This window comes from Scomber japonicus, chromosome 1 (genome assembly GCF_027409825.1).
Source record: "Scomber japonicus isolate fScoJap1 chromosome 1, fScoJap1.pri, whole genome shotgun sequence".
NCBI classification, from domain to species: domain Eukaryota; kingdom Metazoa; phylum Chordata; class Actinopteri; order Scombriformes; family Scombridae; genus Scomber; species Scomber japonicus.
In genome coordinates this window covers 17332325-17344205 of record NC_070578.1, presented here as the reverse complement: position 1 = coordinate 17344205, position 11881 = coordinate 17332325, and the positions used below count along the sequence as shown (strand labels likewise).

At 38.5% G+C, this 11881-nt stretch overlaps 1 protein-coding gene across 1 annotated transcript; it reads right to left on the bottom strand.

The window, feature by feature from the left end:
• Positions 1-822: 822 nt before the first annotated feature.
• Positions 823-10765, bottom strand: kcnk2a (potassium channel, subfamily K, member 2a). The gene is given in 8 exon segments (XM_053317003.1): positions 823-1161; positions 4049-4230; positions 4283-4469; positions 6728-6888; positions 7626-7743; positions 9598-9688; positions 10411-10523; positions 10664-10765. Coding segments are annotated over 7 exon segments (1176 nt in total). The 5' UTR covers positions 10509-10523; positions 10664-10765.
• Between the last annotated feature and the right edge of the window lie 1116 nt (positions 10766-11881).

The following is an 11881-nucleotide window of genomic DNA, read 5'->3' as shown; positions in this document are numbered from 1 at the left end:
TTATGAAGTGTTTAAGAGTTAAAGTTAAAGTTTTGCTTTTTGGTGCAGGACTGAACATTTTTCAGAACTGCAAACATGTAATTTTTTTTAAGAGCGATTGTCCATCAGAAAGAAAAACCTTGATCTCAATCTAACTGTCTGTCACTCACAGCTCACATATAGCACCTCCTGCCATCTTCACAGCCTAAATGTCTTGAAAGTCTAGAGTCATTTAGTAGAAATCCACATCTCTGTATTACAATCATCATGTTCTGTTACTTTCACATGTCTGTACTGAGACTATCAGTGTTGTTCTACATCCAAACAGAAACAGTTTGGGTTGTATAACTTTTGTATTAACAATTTATTTGGACATTGTTCAAAAGTAGAATTTCTTTAGAGTTTGGAGTGCTGCAGACATAGACAGGCACCTGTGGATGTCCTTCAGATTTTTCAATATTGGGTCACCAAATGCACGTTGGAAATGTAACTTTCTTTTCTCTTTTAGTGATACATGCTGAACCCAAGTCAACATCGGTATTCCAAGATCTTTCCATTCCCAAAAGCTGAGTGAGGTTTTCTTGACAGTGCTCATCCAGGCGATTCTTCTCATTCTTCAAATGTCCTTCATTGTCAAAAATCCATTGAAGTGTTCTTGAACAGGACTTTAGCAGTGGAGATGTCCTTTGTGGAGTCACTAAGTACCACGTTTTCATGATTACTTAATCTGTGAATAAAAACATCAAGCAAATAACAACTCTGCTCTCAACACTGATGCCACACATAATGACTTGAAGTGTGTTGGTGATATCGGAAAGATGTTGAAAGGTGTTGGCCATCTTTCTACTTGAGGTGCTCTATAATTGAGATATCTCCTCTCTCTGGGTCCAACCCATTCACGTACAAACCACCGTTTCTTGCGAGTGGTGTCGTCAGGCCCTGCAGCCCAGCCTCCTTCTCGTACCTCTCTCGCTCATCATTGTAATTGACCGACACACTTCTCCGGGGCAGTGTGAGCTCAGAGGCCGGGCTGAATCCCAGCTCCGAGGACAGTTTGCGTTTAATCGATGCAGCACGTTGGAACTTGTCGTAGATCTCAACACTAACACGTCTGCGTGTTTCTTTGAACTCTGCTGAGACGTTAGCTGTCCACTCTGCAGCGTGAGCACGGATCTCTCCAACCTGCAAGGACAGAAAGAGAGAGAAGTGAAGTGAGAAGGCAGAGTGGAGGATGACTGCAGAGATCAATAACGTCCAAGACTTGACTGATCAGCTAACAAACAGCAAACTACAAGATGCAAGAAATGAACAAAATCACATTATGCTGACTAAGACATTTGCTCTTGCTCATTCTTTGTCCTCTGGGATTAATTTACTACCACATAACTTTTAAATGAACTGGCTAAAACTACAGCATGGCCCTTTAATGAACCTTCATGAATAAACATTTTCATTAGAAAACACATGAGAATAAAAGTGATGGAGAGGGACACTGTCACTGACCAGGAAGTCAACTCAATTACATAAAAAATAATGTACTTGTAACTAAACAGGCCTGCACAAGCGTTTTCATCAACTGTGGAAAATGTGACGTAACAGATGTCTAAAAATTAAAAGAAAAAAAAAAGGTAATAATATGTATAGTGTGATGTTAGAGAAAGTAAAGAAAGTCTTGGATTGGTATTATTCATTTTTTAATAGTTGAAATTAAGTTATTTTTCTCTGAATACTGACCTAATTATTTGCTGAACCTAGCGTTGAGATGACATTTATTGTGAAAAATCAGTTTAGTGAATTTAAATGAATTAAACAAATAAATGTATGTCTGCAGGAAAGCTCAAAATCTGATATGAATAAGGTTTCACTCTGTTCATATGCACATAGATTTAAAAACAGTGTGACTTGAGGCAGTGAAATGTTTTAAAGAAAATGAAACAAACACTGCTTTAGTACTTGCCTGTATGGACAAGTTTATTGGACAGTAAGCCCAGAAGCTTTTTCATCACTAAATTTTTTGCATATTCTCCATGACAGAAAATTTTAAACACATGTATCCATTAAAGTTAAACCACCTCAATGGGAGCAAACTGTATTTCCTCATTCGTTCTGTTTCTACTAATGTTACAAACACAGCATCAGTATGTGATGGCATGAGAGGCTCTTCACTAACAACAATGTATGAATGCAGCCAGATCTTTCAGCTTTCATTCATGAATTCCATAGTGTAATTAAAGGATAACTTCACTATTTTTAAATAATCTGTCTTAAAACAATCAGTCATGTTCATTTGGGCATCAGACTTGAAAATTGTGAACCCGTCCTTTAAGTCCATTTCCTCTCCAAAATCCACATCAATTAAGTGTTTTCTGAAGTTTAGTAAAGAAATTGACTCGAGGTGTGAAATCTGCATGAAATCATCAGATACTGATAAACAAGCAAAAGTGGAGATTAGTTGATGGAGCACCACGCACTTGATCTGAAATCTTTGTTTAACAGACACTTACATGCCCTAACATGTCATCAGAAGGAGATTGGAGCAGCTTTAGAGCCATTCATGTATCACTTTAGAGCAAAATCAACAACCTGTGCACACCACTGACCTAAACGCACCTCGAACAATGACTCTACTTCTGACTATATCACAGAGCCTGATGGTAAGAGCACACACACTTCACAGGTCAGTAAGATATGTGGGATCACAGCAGGACTTCAGCATGAGAAGCCATGGGGAGCATTAGTGATCACACACACACACACACACACACACACACACACACACACACACACACACACGCAGACACACACCACTCAGCAGCTGCAGTTGCAAACAGTATCATTCAACTAATTATGTTTAACTAATGGACACACCATGTCATGTCAACATGTTCTTGCCAAAGATTCAAAGTCTTTTTTTTTTAGATAAAAGATGGTTCAGAAATGAAAACGTGATAATAAAATGTGCGACCAAATCTTCATTCACACAAACCTACCATTCAAACTCTAGAGAATCAAATATCAGTTGACTCTAATCACAACATAATTTTAATGAGGCACTCCTGTGAAAACTCTTTGATGTTCACTTTACAGGGCCCTTAATTTTATACTAATACATATTTGTAGTGGTAATTTTTAGGACACTTTACAGAGAGGGTGGTGCAATTAGGTACAAACTATAAGAAAAAACAGAAAACAGTATTATGTTATGGTTTAGTTAGTAAATGCCCATTCAGTATATTTGGGTTCACATGTAGTTCTTAATTTGCAAAAAAAAAATGTTAATAGATTCGATTTTTAACAATTCTTTATCAGGATATTAGGCTGTTTCCTAACACTCATTCGTGAGCACACTTCCTGTATACTACCAAACTACACAAATCAGATACACAGAAGCTACTTTCAGGAAAAAAATCAGTTTATTAGAAAAAATCTAATAAGCTTAAATATATTTTGACAACAAAGTATATTCTGTCTGGTAAAGAATTGTCAAGAGTCTATTTTTTGAAGTATTTTATTTGAATATAATGAGTGGGTACTTATCAACTAAACCAACTTAAGACTTATAACAAATTGCACCATCCTATCTGTAAAACGTCCTAAAATATACTGTTAATTACCTACAAATTTCCAGCAAATCAGTATAAAATGAAGGTACCTGTAAAATACTGTAGTACTAATATTCACTTACATAACCTATGTTATATTTAGAGCTCAGACTATTCTAGATACATTTTCTTACATCACACATCATCCAAACATACTCTTTCTCTGGAGATGATCACGATAATGGACTAAGACTGTGTTTATTTGTTTGGATTGCAGACAGTCAATTGGATTAGAAAACAGTCGTATCATGGCAATGACATTAAGCAGAGGGCAAAAGTTGAGGCAGGGACAGTTAAAGGACTCTGTAACTAAGTGGCATACATAACTTGTGTGTCTCTGTACTGAAAGAAAGAGAGAACAAGATACAGAACGTGGAAATGATGAACAGGTTTGCACGGAGAAAAAGAAGAAAAGATAGAAAAAAGAAAATGCCCCTGGATGAAGTAGAAAATGAAAGCCAACACACCTCTTCTTTGGTCCTCTTGGAGATAACTCTCAGCCAGTCTCCTATCATGCTGAGAATGGCAGCAAAGTACGCCAAACCCACCAGAATCCAGAACCATACAACTGGTTTATAGTAGTCCAAGTACTCGATTTCCGAACCACCTAGACACAGAGACAGAGAGAGATAGTGAGCCTTTCAAACACCTGATGAGTTATTTTTTCAGTGTTGACGTTCAATCACTAGCTGTGTGTGTACCTGCTACAAAGTCCCCAAATCCTATGGTGGTCAGGGTAATGACCACAAAGTAAAGAGACTCCAGCGCAGACCAACCCTCAATGTGTTTAAAGATGGCTGCTGGGAGCGCCACAAACAGCAAGCAGCCAAACAACACAAACAGCAGGGTGGATATGACCCGAATTTTTGTCTGACTGATGTCCCAGTGCTGCAAGGGAGACACAGAGGATGAGAAAATGAGCAATGTGATGATGACCATCTGACTTGTTTGGTATCACAGAAGTGGTCACAGAAGTACAAAGTACATGAAGCTTTGTCATCCCCTCAGTGTTCACAGTTTCTTGGACCTGTGTGGTATAATTGCTGCGTCAAGCTGGTCTGTAAATCATGAATTATTTATTGACTTCATCACTGGAACTATTGTAGTGGAAAAAAGTAGAAAAAAGGTGCTTGAAACACAGCAATCCAGATCCAGTATAGATATTTTTTAATAAAATAAGTAGCTCAACAGGGAGAAACTGTCCAAGGAAACACAAAGAGGGATTTTGATGCTAAAAAGATTGTAAATGTGGCAGATGTCCACTTGATATGACTAACCTCTTTCACAGTTCATATAAAAATTAAAACCTATCCCATATCCATTATAAGACAGTAAAGGCCATCCAGCAAACTGAGGAAAAATAAGCTCATGTTGCTGATTTTGATGATTTAGAGTTGTTGACAGCTCTGTAAGACAGTGGAGGTTTGAGCTAAATGCTAACATTTGCTAATTAGCACTAAACATAAAGCACAGCTGAGGCAGATGGTAATGTTATTAATTTTGAAGGTGTTTGGTCATGAACCAAAGAATTGGAAAAGGTGATTTTTAACCTGATGACGATGCTAGATGAAAAGTGTAGGGATCATCTAAGTGTAATTCATCCTGAGGGCAATATGAACGTATGCACCAAAATATTTCACTCAAAACAAACAAATGTCAACCTAATGTTGGCACTAGAGGAAAAGTTAGAAGATCACCAAAATCATTCTAGTGTGTCCATTAGGGAACATAAATGTCTGTATATGATTTCATGGCAACTCATCCAATAGTTGTTGATATATTTCAGTCTGGACCAAAGTAGTGGCACCAACAGCCCGATCTACACTTCAATCCATCTATTATGGTAGTTTGCCTTAAGATACTACTTGTCAAGCCCACAAGCCCATCAGCATCATCCAATATTATCATATGAAAAGCATTTCCAATCAACAGTAAAAGTTCTTCATTTCAGTTTTTGTACTTAGCGACATTCTACCGTATGATGAATAATTATATATTACTTAACAAATTACAGATAACAGCTTTAGGGGAGAGCAATTACAGACTAGCATACGCACAAAGAGTTCCGTGTGAGAAGTAATTGTATTAACCTATAAATTGGTCCTTTGGGTGCTGTAGAAAACAAAAGACATTCACAGTATCCACTGATGATAATGCAGGAGTCTCACACAATCTGGGCACAGAGCAATAAGGCTTCCACAAACACACACACGCTTACACAATGAACCTTTGTCCTCCGTCCTCAGCCTTAATCATAATGTATTACAGAGTCCCTCGGGTGCCCTCAGAGCTGCAGAGGGAGCGAATCATTATGAATTACACATTCTCAACTCATTTCATTCAAGACTGCAAAGAAAATTATTCACAACTGTAATTTCAACTTTTAAAACTTAAACACAAATTGTGTGAACTTTGTTTGTCTTATTTTGGGATGTATATAACATGTTAATGCTGATTTCAGATGGACAGCATGTCCACAGCAGCATGTGACAAATAAATTAACAATAATTACAAGAGGAACTGCTTTTTGAAATGTCATTTGTGTGAACAAGAATATGAGAGTTTACTTATTCAGTTTGAGCTCTGGAGTCTTAAAGAGTATCTGAATTTTAGTCTTTAATTTAGCTTTTAAACAAAACTATCAATCATTAGCAGTTTGAAGGTTCAATCAATACCTGCTTCACTGAAATCTATTCAAACTGTTTTACAACTGCAGAATTATTCATCCAAATGTAAATGAAGGTTTTCTTCACACTGCATATAAAGTCTGCAGGCTCATGAACACAAACACCATTTATAGCACACAGAGTGTATTTGCACAAAAAGCTTCTACTGTTAACTATCTCAGTATCTAGTTCTTCCCTGTTCAGTGATCTTGCTCCTGAAAACTTGCACCCACAACTTAACCTACATAGAAAATATGTTGTGCAAAAGCATCTAGAGTTAAGTCAGGTGTAGGGCTGTAAATATGAGCTAAAAGAGCTGCAGTCATCGATAATATTGTCAAGAGTGCTTTGATGTAAATTATTTAAGACTGCCTATATGGACTTTCTGCCAGCAAACCTAAAACTTGTGTGAACCCTCCTGTGTTTGTGTGAGAAATAGTTTGTGAGAATGTTTTGTGATGTTTGTTACTCTAGACTCACCACAAACATCTTCTCCACTCTGGCGATGCCCTTGCCGAATATGGTGCCGAGCTGATCCCCCACACCCGCCAAAAGAAAGCCGAACAGAGGTATCCCCAGCAACGCATAGACGATGCAGAATATTCTTCCGCCCTCTGTGTGGGGAGAAATGTTCCCAAAACCTGCAGAGACGACAGACAGAGAGATGAGTAAATATATCACCTGAGATCAGAATCATGGAGACTAGTCTAATGTTTTCTCTCCATCACCTAATGTTTGGTCTAACATTGTTTGTTTCACAGTACATACTACATCACACATTCGACACATTATCTGGGAAGTTTCTTATTTGAATTTCACAAAATTAATGGAGCAAAAGAATAAAGAAGCAATAATAGAAGAAGAGTCTGAGAGAGTGAAAGAATTAAGTCATGCAGAGAGACATGACACACTGCGGCACTGTGTGCTAGTTTGATTATGGAAGCAGATATAGAATCAATGACAAAAGAAAGTCAGTCCACTTCCTACAGTCATTACATAACCGACTATAACAGCGTTATTCAGAGAGAGTGCGCGCACAAATGCATATAAAGCATTACCCACCAGCACACACACGCACGCACGCACGCACGCACACATAAACACACACACACACACACACACACACACACACACGCACACACACACACACACATACATCTGCCATCTGCAATGATTGAAACTCATAACCTAACATTTAGGAAAGGCGACACACCAGACCAACACACATCAATATCAGTGTATACTGTGTTCAGGTAATTCATTTGAACTGCTGATGGTCTGAATAATTACAAAGCTGTCTGGCCTGTGTGTGTGTGTGTGTGTGTGTGTGTGTGTGTGTGTGTGTGTGTGTGTGTGTGTGTGTGTGTGTGTGTCCTACCAATGGTTGTGATGACAGTCCCAGCAAAGAAGAAAGCAGAGCTCAGGTCCCACAGGCTGCTGTGGTTGGTCAGGGTTCCTGCAGGGTTTACTCCTGAACGGATAGCAGACACAACTTGCTGGAGAGAGACAGAGAGAGAAAGAGAGGTTTGTGTAAGCTCAACTGTGTGTTGAGCTTACTTGTTTAAAGGATCCTTTCAAATTAAAATAATTAGAAAAACAAAATATGGCCTACCCACATTTTTTGCCATCTTTCTTTTCTACCTTTCTTTCTGTAACTAATGGGAAGGAATGTGTATGTTTGTCTGTATGCTTTCCTCTCTAGTGAGTTACAGATTGTTCAAATTAAAGAGTCATCTAAAGTTTTAGAATGAGGTGAAAATAAGAAATGTGAAATGTGGTGTAATCAAAGAGAATGCATTAAGAAATTTAGTGCAGGTAAATATCAGAGCCTTCTGGTTTTTGAAGAACTGGAACGAACTGGACTAACAACAAAAGCTTCACAACAGAAACAATATTTCTGTGGTTCGACATTTAATCCCCAGTGCAGAGAATTGAAGCTGCAGGCGCTGTCCGTGGTGCTGAACCACTACAGCTGTCGTCAATCTCAGCGGCTGAGTCCTTGTAAAGTAAGAATAAATATGTGTTCTGAGTTTGACATACCACAGAAAAGTGTGTTGTTAACAACCCTTCCAAATTTGAATGATTAAAAAAATCGCCAAATATATGAAATTAGGCTTCAAAATTGTGCAAAAAGCAGCCTCTTTCTCTGCTCCCAAACGCTGTGGGAGTGCCCGCCGAGTTCACTGAAACCCCGCCCCCTACCAAGTGTCACCTGTCAATCAAAGTCACCACCTCTACCAGAAACATGGACGCGACAGCTCTTTCTGCCGTTAGCTCACCTGCTAGCTCGGCGGCTAACTCGGCGGCTAACTCAGCTAACTGGTTAACTGTAGACTGTATTGGTAGTAGTGTTAGATGTAGTAACAATAACTCGCCACCAGGCAGGTTAACCACTGAGGAGAGCGGACTCTCTGTCTTATATAGTAGGGGAGGGACCAAGGGTACGCCACTACGTCACGGAGTAGCCCTTTTTTGCAGGCTTAGAAAATCAGGAAAAATGAGCGAGTGAGAAACAGTTAAACACTATCTCCACAATTCAGCACTGCATAGTTATCAGCCTTTTCACATGTTTTCTTGTAACCCTTTTCCAACATGTATAATATGATAGTAAATCAATTAATTGACTTTACACGGACTTAAGGTGCTAAAAAACTGCAGTTCCTCGAATGGCCACTTGAGACTGGCTTCAAAAGCGGCTCAATCCCCAGAGACCCCCACATTAAAAAAAAAAAGAAAAGAAAAAGTTTTTGGTCTCTACACCTAATTTCCCCATTCAGCTGGGTGCCATCACATGGCAACAACATTGGTTAGATAACGTAACCACGATGCAACCCCATATTCACTTAGATGTAAAGGCTTAGTTGTAGCCGTAGCTGTCGCTAATCCATAAAAGTTAATTGTAACATTTTGGTGACCTACAAAATCTTGTTCAATATTTGGTTGTACACAAAGACCCTCTAAGGAGTAGGATGTTCAGTTTTTCTAGTAAGTACATTTCTTATTTTAAGCCAGTTTTCCACTAGCAAATATTAGCATTAGCAATGGCATCACTACAATTAACTATGGACTGCAAACACACTGTGCTAATTGTGCTAAGATAGCAGCTAGCAATTAGTGTTAAGATCAGCTCAACCCTCTAGTCCAAATACAGTCATTTATGGCTCCAAAAACCCAAGATGGCGATGGTCAAAATGCTAAATCAAGGCTTCATAACCGGAGTCCAACAACCGGTGGGTGATGTCATGGTGATTACGTACATTTTTTTTACAGTATAAGGTGTAAGAGAGGCTCACACGTCATACTTTTTTTTTTTTTTAATCATCCTCTGGTTGAGTTGACATCTTTCTCACCTTAACCAGCTCCTCCAATTGGCTTTGGTTGACACAGGAGTGTCTGGCCAGGAACTCCAGCTTCTGGGACAGGATGGCCAAACGCTGGGCACTAGGAGAGAGAGAAAGTAAGAGAGGCTCAGAATTATTTATGATACAAAAGTCGAGAAGAGTGCACCACAGAGCAATTTGTATAAAGATTTAAGAATAACATGCTCAGTTATCCAGTGCTGTAGTTGTCTAATAGAGTTTGAAATAGAGGTTTTCCTCCCTGGTAACAAATATAATTATCTCATTTTTATTTTTATTTTTAATTAATTGAAGGAAATTTAGTCACATCTACATGCTTTAAAACTGACATACTAATTCTATTACTATGTTGTGAAGACAGACAGTCAGTAACAGGTGTATGAATGTAAAGAAAACTGGATACAAACTATCAAAGTTGCTCAGTCGTGCATAAAGCAAAAAAAAACATTATTATAAATAAATACCCAGATGAAAACGCACTGGGCATGCTCTACAAGCCATGCGTCCATGGAGCATGCCCAGTCAAGACCTCTGCCAGCCGAGACCGCTAACATCCAGTTTAGCCCTCCAGCTAACTTTCAAGAAATGTGATTGAACCAAACTGATCAAATTCTGATAGTGAAATAAGTCATTTCATCAGGGTTGTGATGCTCAAAAAAATGTAAGTCTATGGGGAAAGTGTTTGGGGTCCAATAGCATCACGTGACACAATTATACGCTTTGATTACCATGTCCAACTGGCTTCAAACCCTGGCGTTGTCAGTGCAGCAGACAGAAAGATAAACACATGATTAACCTGCATACCTCTCGTGAGGCTGTTCCAGGGATCTGAAGACGGCTGCTCCCATCACCAGGTACAGAACCACCAAAAGAAAGATGGCTGTCACCGTCTTCCATTTCATCACTGTGGCCACCACCTGCAACATTTCAACTGATCAGTCAACCCACATAAATACAGGAGGTGTCCTGAAATAATCTATTATAATGCTAAAAGGCCATGTGAGGAGGGGGAAAAAAGAGAAAAGAATAACTTTGAAAATCTGGGCTTCTTTCTCACCTCGCTCTCCTCCCGGGGAGTCAGTGTGATTGGCTTTGTGGAGAAGGAGAGGCGGGGCTTGGTGTTGTGAGTGGCAGATTTAGGGTCCAATAAGTCTGGAGCTGCCACTGTCAAAGGAAATGAAAAAAAGAGGGAATGATTTTTTTTCTCACACTTCTTTCCCCACCAGGACTCTGCTCTCTTGCTCCGGTCAAACACATTTTGCTGTTAATTTTAGAAGTCCTTATAAATAAATCACCAACAAGGCCTTTAAATCCTGACGCTGGCAAAGACATGCATTCTCTAACATTCAATGCTCTGCCTTTTTTCTATTTATGCTTCAACACTTGTTTGAGAATGTGCTTTTATTTCCTCATTGGGAATAAAAGAGAAGAGAGAAAAAGAGAGGGAGGGAGAGTAGTATACATCAATGTACTACTAGACCTACTTTGTTTTAAATAAAATACATTTAAATAAATAAATTGACCATTTTGTATAACATTATATTTTCATGTATTTTTCAGATAAAAATAGATAAGAATATACTATAATTTATCAGCAGATGTAATGAGAGAATGACATATATTATATCACCACAATGTGATTTTAAAGATAAATGAAAACATTGTAAGAATATAATATTGTAGAAATAAGAATAAAATTATGATATAACACAGTATTGTGCAGCCTATGTATGAATATGTCTGTGTGTGGTTGAGTTGATTGGAGAGGGGGATGAGAAGAGGGAGAAAAGACCAGCAAAGAGGAGGAGAAGAAATGGGAGAGTCAGGAGGCAGATCTGTCCAGAGTCACCCAGAGTAGAGGAGAGAGGAGAAATCAGATTCCTAAACCTCAAAACTTTTAAGTTTAAATAAGCATGAAATTATATTGTACAACTATAGCATATATTTAATTCACTCACTCAAATTTATTGACCAAAACATACAGTACAGACACCTGCTGTGACCTTCAGTTTACAGTGAAATAAGCTTTTGTTAGGATCACCTCACTCATCCTTTTGTGCTCACTCGGACAGAGAAACACACATCTCTGTGGTCTGTCTAACTTTTATACCTTTCCCTGTCCTCCTCTGTAATCAGTATAATTCACCATTTAATGTTATCAATAACCAATCAATCAATATTATTTCATCAAAGATTTATGAGCCTTAAGTGGTGGAACATCATGTATATGTGGTTTTAGTTTGTAACAAAGATGAGCTTCAGCAATGTTTGAAAC